The sequence below is a fragment of the Hippopotamus amphibius genome, chromosome 13, assembly GCF_030028045.1.
Source record: "Hippopotamus amphibius kiboko isolate mHipAmp2 chromosome 13, mHipAmp2.hap2, whole genome shotgun sequence".
NCBI lineage: Eukaryota > Metazoa > Chordata > Mammalia > Artiodactyla > Hippopotamidae > Hippopotamus > Hippopotamus amphibius.
Window position 1 is genome coordinate 37,996,168 of NC_080198.1, and position 19,369 is coordinate 38,015,536.

At 51.5% G+C, this 19,369-nt stretch overlaps 4 protein-coding genes across 7 annotated transcripts in view; 3 read left to right on the forward strand and 1 right to left on the reverse strand.

Annotated features, from left to right (window-relative positions):
• The first annotated feature begins 2,076 nt into the window (after window positions 1-2,076).
• On the forward strand, window positions 2,077-6,462 carry NICN1 (nicolin 1, tubulin polyglutamylase complex subunit). 2 transcript variants are annotated; one of them, XM_057706509.1, is made up of 6 exons: window positions 2,077-2,275; window positions 3,565-3,741; window positions 4,006-4,119; window positions 4,570-4,641; window positions 4,957-5,061; window positions 5,136-6,462. In XM_057706509.1, exons 1-6 carry the CDS (start codon window positions 2,144-2,146, stop codon window positions 5,175-5,177), a joined length of 642 nt encoding a protein of 213 aa, XP_057562492.1. In that variant the 5' UTR covers window positions 2,077-2,143; the 3' UTR covers window positions 5,178-6,462. The 2 variants fall into 2 exon arrangements, with proteins under 2 accessions (XP_057562492.1, XP_057562493.1); XM_057706510.1 differs by having other exon boundaries at window positions 3,625-3,741.
• A 141-nt stretch (window positions 6,463-6,603) lies between these two features.
• On the forward strand, window positions 6,604-12,004 carry AMT (aminomethyltransferase). 2 transcript variants are annotated; one of them, XM_057706508.1, is made up of 9 exons: window positions 6,604-7,063; window positions 7,166-7,333; window positions 7,874-7,954; window positions 9,119-9,250; window positions 9,654-9,732; window positions 9,995-10,140; window positions 10,242-10,422; window positions 10,812-10,967; window positions 11,070-12,004. In XM_057706508.1, the coding sequence occupies exons 1-9, from the start codon at window positions 6,974-6,976 to the stop codon at window positions 11,246-11,248; spliced, it is 1,212 nt and encodes a 403-aa protein (XP_057562491.1). In that variant the 5' UTR covers window positions 6,604-6,973; the 3' UTR covers window positions 11,249-12,004. The 2 variants fall into 2 exon arrangements, with proteins under 2 accessions (XP_057562491.1, XP_057562490.1); XM_057706507.1 differs by having other exon boundaries at window positions 6,604-7,333.
• A 301-nt stretch (window positions 12,005-12,305) lies between these two features.
• TCTA (T cell leukemia translocation altered) lies at window positions 12,306-15,491 on the reverse strand. The gene is made up of 3 exons (XM_057704539.1): window positions 15,071-15,491; window positions 14,667-14,721; window positions 12,306-13,651 (listed from the first exon to the last, which is right to left on the reverse strand). Exons 1-3 carry the CDS (start codon window positions 15,291-15,293, stop codon window positions 13,609-13,611), a joined length of 321 nt encoding a protein of 106 aa, XP_057560522.1. The 5' UTR covers window positions 15,294-15,491; the 3' UTR covers window positions 12,306-13,608.
• Window positions 15,492-15,761: 270 nt separating this feature from the next.
• The window catches only part of RHOA (ras homolog family member A), a 51,086-nt gene continuing 47,478 nt past the window's right edge, over window positions 15,762-19,369 (forward strand). Inside the window, exon 1 of one of the 2 annotated variants that reach the window (XM_057704537.1) lies at window positions 15,762-15,898. The gene's annotated coding sequence lies outside the window, so the exon portion shown is untranslated. Of the gene's footprint in view, window positions 15,899-16,423; window positions 16,443-19,369 lie in introns of those variants that run through there. The other variant, XM_057704538.1, reaches the window with a different exon arrangement.

The following is a 19,369-nucleotide window of genomic DNA, read 5'->3' on the forward strand; positions in this document are numbered from 1 at the left end:
CCACAAGTATCTGGAAGGATGGTGATGATGATAAATATGATGGCTAATTTTTTCTTTTAAAATCATGTTTATTGAGGTATAATTTATTTTGTTTTTTATTATTATTATTTTTACTTTTTATGTCTTTATTGAGGTAGAACTTTTTTAACCAATTTGTATTTATTTATTTATTTGGGCTGTGCTGTGCAGCCTGTGGGATCCTAGTTCCCTGACCAGGGATTGAACATGCATCCTTGGCAGTGAAAGCACGGAGTCTTAACCACTGGACCTTCAGGGGATTCCCAATTGAGGTATAATTTAGATACAATAAAATGCACATATCTTAAGCATTGTTTAATGAATTTTGACAAATGTCTAGACAAATATAAGTACCAGCCAATGGAGTCACAGAACCTTTCCATCACCCCAAAATATTCCCTTATACTTTTCCACAATCAACCCCCTCCCTTCACCCTTGGCCCCAGGGGAAACTGTTCTGATTTTTATCACTCTAGATTCGTTTTGACTTTTCTAGAATTTCATATAAGTGGAACCATACCATATGAACTCACTTGGGTCTGACTTCTTTTGCTTAACATAGTGCATTTGAAATCTGGTGGTGGTATTGTGTATGTCAGTTGTTCATTTGTTTGTTTTTTTAGTGGTAAAACATACATGACATAAAATTTACCATTTACTCATTTTAAGAGTATATATATTCACTGGCCTTAAGTACATTCATAGTGGTTTGTAATTATCACACTGTTTCTAGTTTGTTTGTTTTTTTCATTCATCCTGAACTAAAACTCTGTACTTGTTAAACAATGACTCTCTATTTCCCCCTCCCCAGCCTGGTAACCTCTATTCATCTTTCTGTCTCTGTGAATTTGCCTTTTCCAGGTACCTCACATTAGTGGAATCATACAATACTTGTTCTTCTATGTCTGGCTTTTTTCACTAAGTGTACTATTTTCAGTGTTTATCCTCGTTGAAGCATGTGCCAGAATTTCATTCCTTTTTAAGGGTGAATAATTTTATTTTGTGTAATTACACTTTGTTTACCCATTCATCTGTTGATAGACATGTGGATTTGTTCATTTCCTTTTATTTTTGAGTAGTATTTCATTGTGTGGGTTTACCACAATCTTTTCATTTGTTGAACATTTGGATTATTTCCAAATTTTGGCTATTATGAATAAAGTCCCTGGATAGACATATGCTTTCATTTCTCTTGGGAAAATACTTTGGAGGGCAATGGCTGGGTCATATTTTAAATATTTATTTATTTATGCTATGCCAGGTCTTAGCCCCGGCATGCAGACTTCTTAGTTGCTGCAAGGTGCAAACTCTTAGTTGTGGCATGCATGTGGGATGTAGATACTGACCAGGGATCAAACCCCAGGTCCCCTGCACTGGGGGCTCAGAGTCTTTTTTTTTTTTTTTTTTGGCACACAGGCTTAGTTGCTCCGCAGCATGTGGGATCTTCCTGGAGCAGGGATAGAACCCAGGTCCTCTGTATTGGCAGGCAGATTCTTAACCACTGCGCCACCTGGGAAGCCCGGGGCTCAGAGTCTTAACCACTGGACCACCAGGGAAGTCCCTTTGTCAGTTTTTAATTTTAGCTAGTTTAGTGGGGGGGGGGGGGGTCTAATTTGTATTTCCCTGATGAATAATCATGCTAAGCATATTTTCATGGGCATATTGGCTATTTATCTTCTTTTGTGAATTATCTCTTCAAGTCCTTTGCCCATTTTTAAAAAAAGGGGTTAATATCTATTTTTGTAACCAATGTGGCCCAGGAACTGTGCTCATTCCTGCTCATGGCTTTACGAGCTTTAACTGCCTTCCACCCTCCCCAGAAGCAGTAACGGAGCGAGACCTGGGATGCCTAAAAGGTTCAGCACGGATTGGATCTGCAATGGCTAGGCCGTTTCTGGGCTGGGTCCTAGGTGGCTCGCTAAGGCTCGCTCGGTGATTGGCTGAAGGAGCACTTCCGCAGGCACTTCCGAGTCCCGGCAGCCCAGAGCATCGGTGATTGGCTGGGCTGGCCGAGCGCGAGTCCCCTCGGGAGTTGTAGTTCATGCGGCCCGGCTGGGAACGCCGGGAAGGACCATTGGTCCGAGGCCAGGAGCGGCGGTTGTGCTCGGTCGCGACCGCTGCCACCATGTCCCGCGTGTCGGTCCCCTGCCATGTGAAAGGCACCGTGGCCCTGCAGGTGGGCGACGTGCGAACCTCCCAAGGCCGGCCTGGCGTGCTGGTCATCGATGTCTCCTTCCCCAGCGTCGCGCCCTTCGAGGTGAGCGAGCCCCGTGGGCGCGACCGGGGCTCCTGGGCGGGGCTTATCTGGGAACTCGGGCGTGTCCCAAGCATTTAATCATTTACCGAAAACCTCTGCAGTACCTCGCCCATGCGAAATCAGTTAACCATTTATTTATTCCTTCAGTTAACACATATTTACTAGAATGCAGCTTCCTCTTCTGTTCTCATCAACATCTCTCCACCATGTCCAGAACGGCGCTGGCTGAGACAGTAGGCTAGGTGCTGGAAATACATTTTTGACCCAAATAGAGGTGAGGGGTCGTTTTGTCCCTGGCCACTGGCTGGGTATCATTAGACAGTGAGTTACCCCCACCCCACCCCAAACCTGCCTCATGCCCATTCCTAGTGTCCCTGCTGGAGGTCAGGTTCAACTCATTCCTCATCGGGATCTTCCCAGTGGCTCCAGTTTCCAGTCTCCAGTTGCCCTTCCACATCTGCTGGCAGACTGGACACTGCAGGACCTTAACACAGGGGACAAAGTCCACTTTTTAATGGCCTGGCATTCAGAGGCACTCTGTGTCTTTGCCCTACTTGCCTCTTGGCCCCATGCACTTTATCCTGTAGTGTATGGTTCTCCCCCAAGCTGTTTCTTACTTACTCTAAGCTGGGAGACTTCATTAAAGGGCCCAGCTCTGGAAATCTGATTCAGTAGGTCTGGGACGGAGCCTGTACACATTTATTAAAAACAAAAATTTCCTTGAGTAATTCTGTTTTGTTGTTGCTTTTTGGCTGCGCCACGCAGCATGTGGGATCCTATTTCCCCAACCAGGGATCGAACCGGGCCCTGGCAGTGAAAGCACCGAGTTCTAACCACTGGACTGCCAGGGAATTCTCTCCTTGGATAATTCTGATGTGTATCCAGTGACGAGAACTGCTGTAGCTAGGCTGAACCACTCTCTGTTCCAGGAGTGTGCCAGGTCCTGTTATCCCTTGGTGCTCCTTTGTGTATATGCTGCTTTTACATTTTCTGCCTTTCATGGTCCACTTGATGAACTCATCTGTATGTTTTCTGACTCTTCTAGAGTTAGGGCTCTGACCTCTCGCAGCATCTTGGACACACGGTCATGGTTTGTTTGCATGACGTGCTCATTTAGACTGTGAGTTCTCCTAGGAAAGCAAAATTTCTTTGGGCCCCAGTGGATTCTTGTTGAAATTGTTAGATTGGTAGAAGAGTACATTCCTAAGTGGAGGAAAAGATGGTGCTTTTGAACCCCTCAGGCCCTGGGCCTAGGTCTGATTTGTTGCGGTGGGTTGTGTGTGCCCTAGTTGCAGGAGATCATGTTTAAGAATTACTACACAGCCTTTCTGACCATCCGTGTTCGCCAGCACACCTCAATACACACTCCAGCCAAGTGGGTGACCTGCCTGCGGGACTACTGCCTGATGCCTGACCCACACAGTGAGGAGGGAGCCCAGGAGTATGTATCGCTGTTCAAGCACCAGGTCAGCTGGGACTCAGCTTGGCCAGGGCAGCCCAGATGAGGGCTCACAAGGGGTTGGAGATGGGGCCAGGATCCCATGAGGGAAGAAGGGCGGGCAAGGTTGGCCTGAGTTGTGGTTCTTTGGCAAGTGCCTCAGAGGAAATACTGTTTCCTTCTCAAAGGCCTGGGGAAGAAGCACCTTGACTCATTGCTGGTTGGCTCCTGGGCAGTGAGCTGGGGCCTCGGTGGATCCTTGTGTGTATGTGTGTGTGTGTATATGTGTCAGATGCTGTGTGACATGGCCAAAGTACTGGAACTGCGCCTGATTCTGCGACAGCCATCACCACTATGGTTGTCTTTCACGGTGGAGGAGCTCCAGATCTACCAGCAGGGACCAAAGGTAAGAGACTAGCTCAGAGCTGTTGGCTGGCCCTTTCTCTAGGAGGCTCCTAGCTCTGGCTGGGAGGCCTGGGGGTATGGGTGGGAGTGGATGGGTGAGGATGGGGAGACACAGAAGGAGACCTTCATAGAAGTTAGCCATGTGGGAATGCTGAAAGTTCATGATGAGAAGTGAGGCCATGGCCCCATATCCCCTGACCTTTGGGGCTACCTGCTTCTTTCAGATCTGGAAACTTCAGGTACCCAGATATACTTCTGCTTCTTGTCTCCATGGGGCTTCCTTCTACAGAGCAGAAGAGCTTAGGTAGACTTCTGCCCCTGGGGCCTAAATAGGTTTTTCCCAGTGTCTTGGGCTCAGAGACCCTTCTTTCTGCCATCAGGACCTTGGGATCTGGTTCCAGGTCTCTCGTACTCTGCTTCCCCCTCAGGGCAGTATGCCTTTGCTTTGCAGAGCTCTTCCTTCACCTTCCCCAAGTGGCTCTCGCACCCAGTGCCTTGTGAGCAGCCCGCTCCCCTTCTTGAGGTAAGCCCTCACCCTGGGTAAGAACCATGTGTGAACAGCTCTGGTGTCCAGCATAGGCCCAAGGGGACCCCTTTCTGCAAGAATCTGGGGTGGACCCAGGGCCCTCGGTTCACTCTGTGGCACCTTCCTCCTGAGATTTGAGGTATCTCCCTGTGGGGCTGGGCCACCTGCTCCACATCAGGCCCCATCCTCATGTTTTACAAGTTATCTGGAAATGTCAGCTGGAGGGCGCCATAGCCCAGTTTGGCCTCTCTGGAGTTCTAAGGGCTCTTCTGGGGAGAGACCCATGGCCACTGACCCCTCCTTCTGGGATAGGGTCTCCCAGACCCCAGCAGGGTATCCTCCGAGGTACAGCAGATGTGGGCGCTGACAGAGATGATCCGGGCCAGTCACACCTCCACAAGGATCGGCCGTTTTGATGTGAGTGATCGCTTCCCTCTGCTTGCCTCCCGTTGGCCTGAGTGGGTCAGATCTGATGGTCTTTTGTGTTGCAGGTGGATGGCTGTTATGACCTGAACTTGCTCTCCTACACTTGAGTCGTGGCTCCTAGTCAAGACATTGGCCTTCCATGCCCACCCAGGCCCGATTTGGGCCATCAGAGGCCGAAGTGCTGTCCCTGTGCATTCCGAGTGTTGCCTGCATGTGCATTCTGTTGGGGCCACGTTCATGGATTCAAGATTCTTGGGGGCTCACTGTTGCTTTAGCATGAGCTTCTGGAGGGGGTGCACTCTGTCCTCACCTGACTGTAACCCAAAGCTCCTCCTTCTTCCTTCCTAAAAGCACTCCAGTTCTGTTACTAAGAATCCCCCTGTGCCCTCTGTCCCCCCTGCCAACATGCACATTTCTGTCTTCTGCCTGCTCCCTCACCCTGAGTGCAGTGGGTTGGGGTGACCTACTAGAACCTGCTTTGTCTAGCCTTGGAAGACTGCTATAGCTTGCCACTTGTAGTTTGGAAGCTTGAGGGAGAAACAGGAGCCCCATTTCTTCCTTCTGCACCCCCAATGGTCTTCTTTCCCTTTGTGTTATGCCCACAAAAAGAAAATTCCTGTCTAAACTCTTCTGCTACTTGCCTAGGGAGACACACAAAGCTGGGAAGTTGGGCAGCCTGAGTCCTTTGGTCCCTGAGTTGGCTCCTGGATGTGTGTTCAAACGGGTCTGCCCATCCATCGGGTCTGGGCGGGTGCCTCGGCAAGGCTGGGGCCTGAAAATGAGTTCTGGGACCTGTCTGCCATCTGACACAGCCCAAAGCACACCCTTGTCCCTCTTGCAGTTGCCCCCTTCTAAGAACCACACTCGGTGTGATGAGGGATCAACCTCGGCAGGGGGTGGGTCCAGGTGAGGGTTCTCATTGGTGTCTTTCAAAAGGCTGAGGTTTTCTACAACCCCAGGTCAGCAGGTGAGAATAAGACTACTCTTATGAGAAAATCCTGCTTCTCTCTGGTTTTTCCTGGCCTTCTTCTGGGGGCTTTTGTGAGGCAGTCCTGCAACATGTGTTGGGCCTGGAAAATTAGATGATTGTGTCGCTCAACAGCTTTCTGGGGGAAGGTCAGCCACCTTTTGGTGGCCACCTTCTGCTCTCACCCACCAGAGCTCTTGCAGGTGGTATCTGCCTGCAGGGGCATTTACTTAGCCCCATTCAGCTTTTGCTAAGAGGGTAATGATCACAGTCTTGTGCTCAGGGAGAAGCAGCCCTCAGTGTGTATGTGTGTGAGGGGGGAGGTCACTGGGATGGCAGGGACCCTGCTTCCTGCACAGCTGTGTCCCCAGCACCCAGCACAGGCCCTAGTGTGCAGCAAGATCAATAAATACTTGTGGAATGCATCACTGTGCTGGCTGCCTCTGTTCACCCAGCGAGAGAAGCCAAGACCCTCACAAGAGGCCAGGTTACTGTGGCACTCTGCCTGCCAGCCTAGCTCCACCCTCCTGTGTCCTCTCCACCCTTTCCCCTCCCCCCTTGTGACCTTACACTCCTGTTGTCCTAAACTGGTGATTCAGGCCTTTCCGCCCTTTGCAGAACTTTGGCCCTTTGGAGACTGGGCAGTCAGCAGGGGGAGGTCTAGCCCCCAGCTCTCTTTCTGAGTGGCTTAACTGGCTCCAACCGCCCAATCTGCCTTGATCAGATGGAAGCGCCCGGGGCTATTTCCCTGCAGATGGGAGTCAATGCACTGTGTGCTTTAAAGCCCCGCCTGCCCTTGGGGCTGCCCACTCCCTCTTCTGATCCCCCCTGGGCGGCGGGGGAAGACCTATCTAAGCAGGGCCCCGGACTACATCTCCCAGCGTGCCTGGCAGAGTGGTGGCCTCTGTGCGTCAGCTGCACCAGTTGCGGGCAACAATGCAGCGGGCTGGGAGCATGATGTCCCATCTGGGCTCGCGTCTGCAGGCACTCCCCTCGGCTCTGCGCCGTTCGCTCAGTTGTGTACAGGTGGGATACAGGGTGCTGGGTTGTGCTGCCAGTCTTGGAGGGTGGGGGAGGGAGAGGGCTGGGTTCTGGGGCCTTGGTGGTACTGAGCCCGGCCGTCCGCAGGACGAGCTCCGCAGGACACCGCTCTACGACTTCCACCTGGGCCATGGTGGGAAGATGGTGGCATTTGCGGGCTGGAGTCTGCCTGTGCAGTACCGGGACAGCCACATTGACTCACACCTGCATACACGCCGGCACTGCTCACTCTTTGACGTGTCCCACATGCTACAGGTGAGCCACGGGAGTGCGCTGATGCCAGGCCAGGGCTTCCTCTCAGCTCACAGTGGTGCAACCCTCAGCTTTCTTTGCTGGAAGCTGGATTCCAAGGGCAGCCCTCTCCGAAGAGTTGGAGGTCTCAAGGATGAAATGTACTATGGCCTCCAGTAAACTGACTCAGAGGGTCTCTTGATCATCTCCTGTCTGATCTCTCCAGCCTGCTCGCACTTAGTGGAGTGCCTCAATGCCCTGGGTTTTCCAGGCTGCCACTCATTGTCATCCACTGTCCTGGGTATTGGTTTGGAAAAGGGGGTATTTCAGGAAGGTGCTGAGCCTTTCCAAGTTCCCTAACCTCCCCGAGTGCATCTCTAATGTGTTGGCAGATGTGGGAGAGTCAGAAAGCCGGGCTTCTGCAACTTGCAGAACCAAAAGACTACTGAGGCATTTTGGCTGGACTGGACTGTGTTGTGGGTGGCAGGGAGGGTGCCTCCTAGCCCTGTGGCCTTCCAGACTGTAGTACTGCAGTGAACTGAGGCTTTTTGATCTCTTTCCCAGACCAAGATATTTGGCCGTGACCGGGTGAAGCTGATGGAGAGTCTAGTGGTTGGAGATATTGCAGAGCTCAAGCCAAACCAGGTGGGCCTCTTTTATTTCTGCTCAATGAATGTTCTTAGTCATGAGCCAGCAAACCGGTCCGAGTCCCTGCTTCGGACCTGAGGGTATAGAGATGGATCAGACACAGTTTCTCAGGGCTTTCTTGTTACTGGGGCACTGAGTCCCTGAGTCCTGTCTGGACAATCAGCCATCTGCAGGGAGGGTCCTATCCCTTCCTCACCATAAAAAGCTGGGAGACCAGAAACCCCAGTTCATGTCCTGTTCTGTGACCTTCCATATTGCCTAACCCCTTGCAGTTCAAAGTGTAGTCCCTGGGAATTCTCTGGCTGTCCAGTGGTTAGGACTCTGTGTGCTCTCACTGCCGAGCGCTTGGGTTCAATCCCTGGCTGGGGAACTAAGATCCCACAAGCACCATGGCCAAAAAAAAAAAAAACCACACCAAAACGTAGTCCTTAAACCAGCTGCCTCATCATCACATAGGAACTTGTTAGGATACACTCTCAGGCCAGTGCTTCAGACCTGCTATATCAGAACCTGCATTTTAACAAGATCCCCAGGTGATTCATCTGACCTCTTAACCTCAGGCTCTTGTACCGTCCATCCAGTGGGGAGGCTTAGGCCAGCCAGCCTTAGTGTTTTGGAGGGTTGTTGTGGAGCTCATGGGATCATCAAGATAGACTCTGAAGCTTCCTGTGGCTTGCAGGATCTTAGTTTCTCAACCAGGGATCCAACTGTGCCCTCAGCTGGGAGAAAGCACCAAGTCCTACCACTGGACCACCAGGGAATTCCCAGACTTTGAAGCTTCTGTCCTGGGGTTTGGGGCACAGACTGAGTTGTCCTAGGTCTGGGTGGGATGAAACAGCAAGTCCTAGGTATCATCGATTAAGTGTGAGAGGGGGCTCCCTGTACTGAATGGGGAGGGGTGCAGAGGCCCTACCAGATCAGGAAGGTGTCCCCCAAAGTGGGGAAGAGGTGAAAACTTTCTTAGGGTATGAGGATCAAAAACCCTGGGCTTGTGCAGGGGCCTGGGCTGATCCAGCTTTGCTCTTTCCACCGCCACCCCTCAGCCCTGTGCAGGAGGGTTCATGAGTTTGTGGTGGCTGAGTGGGCCCAGGGGTGTGTTTGACTCACACTTGGCCTTGGCCTCTTGGACCTGGAGGCAATGATGCTCCACTTTGATGCTAGGGAACACTGTCGCTGTTTACCAATGAGGCTGGAGGCATCTTAGATGACTTGATTGTGACCAACACCTCTGAGGGAAACCTGTATGTGGTGTCCAATGCTGGCTGCTGGGAGAAGGACCTGACCCTCATGCAGGTACATCCCCTCTGTGTTCTAGGTACCCTGTCCTCTTTGTTCACAGAGCAGCATCCTTGTTGTCAAGGACAGACCTGGAATGGATAAGGGGCTCAGACAATGGCTCTTTGAAAGAACAGCCTGCCAGAGTGCACCCTCCCTGTAGCATGCTAAATTTCTGTGGTGGGGAGGTGGGAGGTGAAGCTAATCCTGGCCCCTAAGTGAGCATCCTCTGATGAGGGTGGAGGGCTGGAGCCTGGTGTTAGAGCTGGCAGACCTGGGCTTGAGTCATTCCTACCACTTAGCAGTTATACGGCCTTGTAAGATGGGAACCAGCCTATTCTGCCAAGCCCTGCAGCACCTGGCCCATGGTAGGTGCTCAGTAAGGAATCCCAGAGCAAATGTGGTATGTCTTTCCTTTCAGAACAAGGTTAGGGAGCTTCAGAATGTGGGCAGTGATGTGAGCCTGGAGGTGATGGATAATGCTCTGCTGGCCCTGCAAGGTAAGTGGAGCTGACCTTTGCCTTCCGGGTTTCCGCTACTGCTTGGTACAGAGGGAGGGTGAGGATGGTGCACCATAAGTCTAAGTTTGGTATCATGCCCTCCTTCCACCTGCCACAAGACTCCATGGGCTGTGGGCAAGAGTGTCTTCTCCCACCTACAGAGTGGGGCTTGCTCAGGGCTTGTTCTGGTCCCTAAGGGCTGTGATCCAGCTTTCTGGGGCACCAGGACCTGGACACTTGGTTACTGGCTCCCTGGGCCCAGGCCCCACTGCAGCCCAGGTGCTACAGGCTGGCGTGGCAGATGATCTGAGGAAACTGCCCTTCATGACCAGTGCTGTGATGGACGTGTTTGGCGTGTCTGGCTGCCGCGTGACCCGCTGTGGCTACACAGGAGAGGATGGTGTGGAGGTTTGTCAAGAAGTGGGCACAGGGTAGTGGAGGGCACAGGGTAGTGGAGGGCACAGGACTCTGGGACCAGCTGCCCACCTGCTCTCTGGTGTCCCTTGCAGATCTCGGTGCCTGCAGTGGAGGCAGTCCGCCTGGCAACAGCTCTGTTGGAAAACCCAGAGGTGAAGCTGGCAGGGCTGGCGGCCCGGGACAGCCTGCGCCTGGAGGCAGGCCTCTGCCTATATGGGAACGACATTGACGAACACACCACACCTGTGGAAGGCAGCCTTAGTTGGACGTTGGGTGAGCTGGGCAAGCACTCAGGGAGGGGATCCTGAAGGCTGGAGTGACCCTTACTGAGACCAGGCAGCCCAGGACTGCTCCCAAGATTGTGTAGCCTGCAGCAGGTAACACAGCCTCCCTGAGCCTTCATTCCCTGAAGGTACCACAGCGGCTTTGCCCAGTAGATGCTGAGGACCCTCAGCAGGCTGAGGTGGGCAGTATGGCATCCAAGACCAGGGGGCAGAAGGTGGGTGACTGACTGCACTGCAAGGGAGGCATGGGGTCTGGAGGCAGCCTGAGTGAAGGGGCCTTGATGCTAGATGGGTATCACTTGGGGTCCTTGTTGCTAGGACCTCCTATGGTCAGGGGTCCTATGGACTGTGGCTGAAATCTGGTGTGTCATATTCCAGGGAAGCGCCGCCGAGCTGCTATGGACTTCCCAGGAGCCTCAGTCATTGTTCCCCAGCTGAAGAGCAAGGTGCAGCGGAGGCGTGTGGGGTTAATGTGTGAGGGGGCTCCCGTGCGGGCACACAATCCCATCCTGAGTACAGAGGGTACTGTGATTGGTAGGTGAACCAGGGAAGTTGGAGAGCCCTTGTCCCTTCCCTAGGAGGTTGGGGGCAGTGGGATGGAAGGGTGGTGTTGACACATGGCCTCTGCCTGGACAGGTGCTGTGACCAGTGGCTGCCCCTCACCCTGCCTGAAGAAGAATGTGGCGATGGGTTATGTGCCGTATGAGTACAGTCGGCCAGGTACCCCACTGCTGGTAGAGGTGCGGCGGAAGCAGCAGATGGCCATGGTCAGCAAGATGCCCTTTGTGCCCACAAACTACTACATCCTTAAGTGAGGATGACTTGGGGAGGGGTGGGGCCCTCCCCTCCAGGAGCCTTACCCTGGAGGGCATTCTACAAGGGGTTAGTCAGGAAGCTGAGGCAGAACACATTTGGGATAGGTGGCTAGGTGGAGGCTGGTTCTGGTCGTCTGGGTGAGGGGGGACACACCACCTACTCCCACCTCATCCTGTGCCACTGGCAACTTCACTTCTGAGTGACGGACCAGTCCTCGCTCCCGTTGACCCCACTCTTAGCGTGCTGGAGAAGCATCAGTTCTGGCACCTCACCCTTCCACTCTGCCAGGTGCTGCCTGTGAAGCAAAGGCTCACCTTTAGGGGGAGGAGAAAGCCTGCCCAACCTACCTCACCACCGTTTCTCACACTGCAAAGGGTTATTACCTTGGGCAGTGCCGGCTACCTCCTCTAGATCACGTTACATGAATGCAAACTGTTGCCTCTCCCTGGGCAGGGATGGTTCCTGACTCACAGAGGGTTGGCCCAGTAGGGCTGCGGTACCTGTGTGTAAACTCGGGGATGGCTGAGGGGAGCATGGACTCACTCTTCCACATTCTCCAGTTGGCCCAGCCTGCTGCCCAGTAGCCAGTCAGGCCAGGCTCACCACCTGTTCTGAGCCCCAGGGCTGTTGTAGGGCAGGCTGGGCCTCCTCCTGGACTTGCCTTATCCTGGGCTGACCTTTGCCCCTGGGACTTATTACTGGACTCTACTGACTCCTAAAAAAAAAGCATTAAATAAGTTTCCCTCCTTCTTGCTACGGTTCTAGCTTCATTGTTCTGTGTACAGGGATCCTGGGGTGCCAGTCCAATGCCTGCCTTTCTGGTCTAGGCTTGGAGTGGGTTCCCCTTGAGAGGAGCAGGTCTATAAGAACTAAAGGGAAGAGTGCCCCTATTGGGCACCACCACTGCTGCTCCAGGGAGTTGGCATCGCCTCTCCAGCTCTGCAAGTCATTGCGTTCTGGGTACTCAGGGGCAACAGCCCCCAGGGTGTTCCCTCCTCAGCCTCCCCTGTGCATGCACACTCTGTCCTGTCTGAATAACCACACGGCTGATGCACTTCCATGTTTAATAAGCCACATCCTCAGTTGAGCCTGGGGTGAAATGTGAGACCAATTCTGAGTGTGGTGTTTATTGTCAGTGGGTAGGCCTGGGGCTGCAGAACCATCATCCCACCAGCCAGAAGATACTCCAGAGGACTCGTGCATGAGCTCAGCATAGTCCTACTCCAGTGCACTCTGCAAAGACGGCCTAGGCAAAGGCTGCCAGATGGGAAATGTGACATTTAACAGAGAGGAAGCAGGCAGTGGGACACTGAGGTAGCTGCTGGCTCAGCAGAAGCAGGCGGAAGTATGACCATCAGGGAAGGAGGCAGGTCTAGGGCCACACTGCTTTCAGGACCTGGTGTTTGCCACTTACACCTGTGGAAGCTCCGTTGGCTCACTGTGGAAGTGGCAGGCCTGCCTAGCCTGTGGGCTCTTAGGACGAAGCTCCTCTGGTTCCAGGTCAACATGGGAAGTGGTGAGGCTGCAGGGCACAATGGGGCCACTCTGCACTGGCTGGTTAGTATGTCCTTGTGAGGGGTGGAGTACAGATCCACAACCCCATGGGCACTTAAGCAGTGGGGGGTGGGAGATCACCCCCAGGACTCAGCCACTTTTAGGTACCCAGCTTCCTTCTGGGAGGGATTAAGAGGAATATGAGTACAATGCTTGGGAAAAGACAACTTACATAGCCTGACTCACACCTGGAGAGCTCAGGATGAACCAAAGGAGGTGGGTGTTTGGTGCCTCCATGTCTGGAGGTGCCAGCTGCCCCCATCTTCTACTTGAATGGCCAGCTAAGTAACCATAAAATATAAGGCTGTGTCCAGGTCAGGATTCCCTGGCTCCCTGCCAACAAAGCAAAACCAAAGAAATACAGGAAACCTGAGGCTTAGGGGAAAACAGACCTGCCTTACAAATCTCAGCTGGTCAACCTCGGGCTTCCTCTCAGGGACAGATCTCTACAGGGTCACATCCCAGGGGGATGGGAAGAAGAACAGAAAAAAGCCAAGACAGAAAATGGACTGTTGGCTTCCCCAACTCAGAGGCTCCTGAGCTGACCCCTGAAAGGAGGAGCAGGCCTTCTCTCCTTAAGGCACCCTGATCAGGGTAGAGGCAAACTCTTTACTGGCCCAATGCCTGGGGATGCTGGAGGCAAGGCCAAGGGCAGTGGAGGCCCAGCCCTGCAAGCACTGGGGTACTCCCTGCCCCCAACCCCTACCCCCGCTGCAGTCGTCCCTGGAGTCTGGACAGCAGCAGAACCCAGTGTGGTAGCCAGCAGACCCGGTGATGTCCCTGGAGACCCCTCTGCTGCCTTCCCTTATTCTCTGTGGGTTTTGACAGGTTCATTTGCTGCTGTTTCCCTGAAAGTGATAGAAGAGAAGAGGGGTTATTCCACAGATAGCACAACAGTCCCCTTGTGGGAGCTGAGCTGGGCTCTGTAAGGCCACATAACCTAGACCTCTCTGCTGAGCTTCCACAGCCCTCACTGGGTCCACCACCTTCCCCTGCAGACTTATTCTTCCTCCTGCTTCTCCACTCTGTGAATTGTGCTCCCATCCTTCGCCAGTTGTCAAGGACAGAAACCTGTGCAGTGGCAGGCCTCTTGCCCTCTCTATTGGAATCCTTAACTATTTGCCATGAAGCAGGCAGTTATAAGGCAAATTAGGTCAGGCCACCGCTTTGCTGAGTCCAATAGCTCCTTGAGACTTGGGATAGGGTGTTCCAGGTCCTTCCATGCCTTCATGTTTGAGCTCCAGCCTCACAGCCTTGTCTAACCTTCTAATATGTCACCCTTGTTCTTGCCTCTAGGTCTTGTTCTGTCCATTCTCATTGCTTGGTACACCCCTTAGCCATTGCCCTCAGCTTAGGTGTCTGATTTGGGAAACATCTGCTCTGACCGCCCTCCCCTTTTAAATCCCTGGCCCCCCCTGTGAGCAGGGTCTGGGTTCTTGTTCTCTGGTCCTAGTGTGGCCCCTGCCATGTGGTAGGAGCTCAGAGATTAACTGAATGAACACTTGTTAGTGAGTTCATGTTTTAAAGATGAGAAGGCTGATCCTGATGAGGCCAGTCAGTGCACTAAGGACAGAGGCTCCTGCCTTTCCAACTGAGGGGCTTACAGTGGAGTGGAATCCAACGGACTTGCCACTTCATTTCTGAAATTGTGACAATGACGCCACCCGCCCCACATGCTATTCAGTAATAGCATACGGATGGGCTGTTCAGACATTGGTGTCACTTGAAGCCTGAGCTCTACTGCAGACCCTGGAGTTTACTGCAAAGCTGGTGGCCTCCTACCCTAAGAACTCCCTTCCCCTGTCCTCAGGAGTGGCCTCTCCCTGCTAGGCATGGGTTAGAGATAGGAATAGATTTACTCACCAGGAAGGGAAATGCGTGGAGCCATCAGGTGTGGATCCGTTCTGGCCGCCCAGACCTGGGGGCAGGAACACATCTAGAGCTGCAGCAGGCTGGGCTGGGTATCTGAGCAGGCATCAGCCCAGGTCAGATTAGAGGCAAGTGGTATTGTTTGAGAGTGCAGTGGAGGCCCTAAAGGACTGGTGGGATTGTCTGACGGGGATTCAAAGGGATTTATATGTAATGGGTGGACTGGTGGGATTTCTGGCCTGAAATGGTATGTTGACATGGGTCAGGGTACAGCGTTAAGCTGTGACGAGGTTCTAAGGGGACCAGTGGTAGTCTGGGGGGAGGGTTCTTGGGAGCCCAAGGTTACTGTTGGTAGGGGAGAGGGTGGCCGGCCCATGGAAGTTGGTGGGGAGTCTCACCTGGGCGGTGATACAGCCCGGTCACCGTACTCCCGTAGAACCCCCACGCCAGCTGGATGCTCAGGAGACTTAACACCAACCAAAGCAGCAGCAGCTTGAAGAGGGTCACGCGCATGTCCTGCGCCTCCCATTCCCGTAGGAACTCGCTGCCGAGGGCGCCCAGCGCGCCCAGCACCGTGGCCGGCAGAGCCTGCAAAGACTGCCCAGACCAGGGCTCCGCCATGACTGACCGGCGCCCCACCCGGGGGGCTGTCACCGTAGTCCCCACTGCGCAGGCGTCTGCTCTTCCGGGGCCAGGCCCGCAAGTGCGCACGCGTAAACCCAGGCAAGGCGCGTCTACCCCGCTAGCGCGAAGAGTTGGCAGTTTGGGGCGGAGTATTAAAACCGCGCACGCGCACCTAGCCCCACCCTGCTTACTTGAAGGATGAGTGACTCGAGGAGTATAAAATAGCAACCAGGTCTTTTATAGCCCCGGAGTTCCCGTGATGCCCCACGCGGCTGCAATGATTGGTTAAGCGTCTTGCTTTTAGGGTGTGGACGCGCTCCTAAGCAATCGTGGCTGAGCCGGGGGTGCGCGCGCGTACGCGGGGCCGCGACTGGGGCCGGCTCGAGCCCGCGGGGCACACGGGCGCGCGCACGTCGCTCCCCGCCCTCCCGCCGCCGTCGCCGCCCGCTCTTGCTTTCTCGCGCTCCCCGCCCGTGGCTCTCCGTCGGTTCTCTCGTTAGTCCGCCGCCGCCTCCTCAGCCACCCGCCGTAGTCTTCGAGTTTGCGACTCGCGGATAGGCGTCCTCGGCGCGGAGAAGCCGGACTCGGAGTCGTCGCCTGAGGTGAGCGAGAGGGTTCCCTCCTGGCGCTGCGGCGCCCCGGGCCCGCCCGCCCGGCACTCTTCCGGCCGCCCGCCAGCCGCCGCCCCGCCGCGGCCGCGCCCCACCTGCTGCTCTCGACCGGCAGCACCAGGACCCTGGCCCCTGACCCTGACTCCCGGCCGGGGACCCAGGCCCTGCTTCCCGAAGCGGCGGCCCCGCCCGCGCATTCCCCGGAAGCGCGCCCCGCGGCCTCCCGCGCCCCTTCCCCCGCCCGGCCAGGCCTGCAGGAGCCCAAGCCGCCCGCCCGCCAGCCCGCGGTCCCCGTCGCTTCCTCTCTTAGGGCCGCGCCGGGCAGGGCGGGGGCTCTGAGCCGGGCCCCAAGACCCGCTGGGCAGCCGGCCCCTGTGAAGCGCGCGTGGCTGTTGGAGTTGAAATGAGAAACTCTTTACAACTCCATTTTGGCTTTTACATTTAATATGAAACATGAACCACCTTTTTATACTGCGTGAAGTCCAGTTATGTTTTGGATATTTTCTTTTTTTAATGCAGTATTCTTTGAGATTCTGTAAGTAAAACATAGTGTTGAAATCTTAGGGGTTAAGATTCTTCGGTATTGAGGAGGAGGGAATTTTCCAGTTGAACATTTTTTCATGATTTAAATTATGTAGCATCAAAATAAAGTACTAATTTACAGTTTTGCTTAGTCTAAGTTACTGCCTCGGTTGGGAATCACCTAAACATCTGTGCTTAGTTACCTATTGGATCCAGTTATAAGTTCATTAAGTAGCACTGTTTGCGCTCAAGTTGATTTGATCAAAATCATGTTTAGTAGTTTATGATGGAAAATTGGCATCCTTTTTACCTAGAATTGGTTTCACTTGTGTTTCTTAATGGTCCTGTTTTTAAATTTTTACCTGTGTTGGTAACTTATTTGAATCTTTTTGTGTTTAAGACAGTCTTTTGAAGTAAATGTTTCTTGCATGTATGTAATCAGATTATATTCCTGCCAGATATGAAGGGGGAAAATTACTCTAAAAGATTCTTTTAAATGTTGTAACATGGTGAGAATTTTTCAGCCACTTAGTGTCACACACCCAAATGTGTAATGCTTATGTACCATTGCATGATTGTCACTTTAGGCATGGCTAAATTGGGAGAGATGTTTTGAGCATTTGGCACAAGTGACATTGTTTGAACTGAAATACAGGATTAGTTCTTAATTGTAAAGGATAACTTAATGAAGGATCTCTTTTGATAAATTGTCTTGAGTAGTTCTGTCTGCTTTTTTTAGACCACTGGTGGCTCTTGGGGACATAAAATACATAAGATGCAAAAAGCAGAAAGAAAAACAAAAATATATATGAGATGGAACTAGTCCTAGATTTATAGCCTGTGTTCTGGTAAAAATCGGTACTAGAGGGAAGAAGAGAGTGAGAATCCACTGACTTTTTCACCAATCAAGAATTTTAGACCTGAAAGGAGTCTTCAGAACTTGTAGTCCAACCCCATTTGCAGATGGGAAACTGAGTCCCAGAGACTTCAATTTCCCAAGGTCATATGTCTAGTCAGGTGCCAGCCAGAACTATTTTAACTGCAAGGTCTTCTCCAGGTACTCCCAAACAGCTTGCTTAGAGTAGCTGAAATTCAGGACTTTCAACTTGTTCCAGTGTTTTTCCTTGCTGATTTTTTATGTATTGGGAGAATCTGAAAATTTTTCCAAGCAAATTTCAGCTTTTACTCTCCTTTCTGTAATTTGGATGATCCTACAGCAGTTGATTGAAATAAGTAAATGAATATATAGGGTCTCTGCCTGGTCTAGTTCCTGGTTTTAGGTGTTTTGGTCTTCTTGAGGGACCCAACTTCTTCCAGAGGCAAGCCCAGACTCCCATGCTGCAAATCCGACATAATTAGGCCCTGATAAGGTGTTATTAGGCAACTGTGGGCTGTTTTGACTATTGATTTGAGGTGGGATGGAGAGAAACAGCATATCTCAAAAATATAGTTTCCTATGTATATCATAGTGGTTTTGCTGGAGTATTTTCAGTCTTGATTCCTTGTTTTTCAGTTAACTCCTTTTAAAAGTTTAAACCTGGTCATGTGGGGGTGTGAGTTATTAAAGTAAAAACAGGTAGATCTTCAGGTGTTTCTTGTCCGTAGGGTGGAGTCCAAGCAGTGACTGAAGGAGGTGGGTTGCTACTTTGGGCCTTCTTCATTGTTCTGGAGCTGAGAGATTTGTTAACTTTGCCAGAAGAAAGACTGATATTTCAACTTTTAAGAGCACTCATTTGGGCTTACTGAGCTTTTATAGACAGCACCTTGGGTTTAATTGCATTGTGGCTATTAATGATAATGAAAAATGGTACATAATCACTGGATTTTAATCACATGTATTTGTAGTTTTAAAACGTCCCTAAAGGTATTTCGTCTTCTCTTACCACTTAGTTTATCCCTTTTTGCACCTGGCCTGTAGAACTGTTTGATTGCACCTTCAGATTAATGTAGCCAAATTTTAAACTTGTGTTAATGTGGCTTACTACAGTCTGCTCTATGGGGACATGCTCACTGTTAAGTACTTGTGAGATTAATAAATTGAAAATTTCTAGACAGTTTAAAGTTAGTAATTACTGTAAAATTCCTATTTCAAGTGTTTCTATTTCAAGTGACTCATTTTTAATCTGTGGTGCTGAAGTATTAAGTAAAGGCCTTGTATACTCAATTATGGTAGTCATGTGACTGAAAATCAGATAGGCACTGAAGCTGCTCATTCTGGGTGTTGGTCTGAGTTCATTGGTGCTTCCTCCAGATGATTCTGAATACATTTATAGCTAATAATCATCAAAATAGGAGATACTGGGACTTCCCTGATGGTCCAGTGGGTAACATTCCGAGCTCCCAATGCAGTGGCCCCGGGTTTGATCCCTGGGCGGGGAACTAGATCCCACATGCATGCCACAACTAACAAGCCCTCATGCCGCAACTTAAAGATAAAAGAGAGAGAGAGATGCTTTGTTAAATTGGAGCCAGTTTGCAGTTGGTACCAGATTGAGCTTGATTTTTTTATTTTAAGGGGGGGGTAAACTAAATGTGCTGAAGCATATTTATGATAGCATCTTATCTGAATATTCAAGTAAAGGGAAAGAGAATATAAACAGCCAATGAAATAAGTTTGGAGTGGAGTGAAGGGAAAAGTGGGAGGTAAAATGAAATTAGAGAGGTGGGCAGGGGCCTCATCATGTAGGACCTTTTAGGACATGGGAAGTTCTTTGAATTTTATTTTTTTTTTTAATCGGATTTTTTCAAAAAATCAGAATAATGATACAATCTGATATTAAACAATTAGAATCATTCACCAAGAGTAGGGGGGTAGATCTCAGTCCATTCTGACTTTAGCACTAAACTAATACTGATCATTCCTGATGAAGATATCAGAAGGATTTCCTATTATTATTATTTAAGACGTATTTTATTATTTACTTATTTTGGCTGCTTTGG

Excerpts from the sequence above, each read along its gene's own strand:
- NICN1 (XM_057706509.1), top strand. The coding sequence starts at position 2,144 with ATGTCCCGCGTGTCGGTCCCCTGCCATGTGAAAGGCACCGTGGCCCTG. Across the intron at positions 3,742-4,005 it reads TATCGCTGTTCAAGCACCAG|ATGCTGTGTGACATGGCCAA; the intron begins GTCAGCTGGGAC and ends TATATGTGTCAG. Across the intron at positions 4,120-4,569 it reads TCTACCAGCAGGGACCAAAG|AGCTCTTCCTTCACCTTCCC; the intron begins GTAAGAGACTAG and ends TTTGCTTTGCAG.
- AMT (XM_057706507.1), top strand. The coding sequence starts at position 6,974 with ATGCAGCGGGCTGGGAGCATGATGTCCCATCTGGGCTCGCGTCTGCAG. Across the intron at positions 9,251-9,653 it reads AGGACCTGACCCTCATGCAG|AACAAGGTTAGGGAGCTTCA; the intron begins GTACATCCCCTC and ends CTTTCCTTTCAG. Across the intron at positions 10,141-10,241 it reads CAGGAGAGGATGGTGTGGAG|ATCTCGGTGCCTGCAGTGGA; the intron begins GTTTGTCAAGAA and ends TGTCCCTTGCAG.
- TCTA (XM_057704539.1), bottom strand. The coding sequence starts at position 15,293 with ATGGCGGAGCCCTGGTCTGGGCAGTCTTTGCAGGCTCTGCCGGCCACG. Across the intron at positions 14,722-15,070 it reads CGGGCTGTATCACCGCCCAG|GTCTGGGCGGCCAGAACGGA; the intron begins GTGAGACTCCCC and ends TCCTGCCCCCAG. Across the intron at positions 13,652-14,666 it reads TCCACGCATTTCCCTTCCTG|GGAAACAGCAGCAAATGAAC; the intron begins GTGAGTAAATCT and ends TATCACTTTCAG.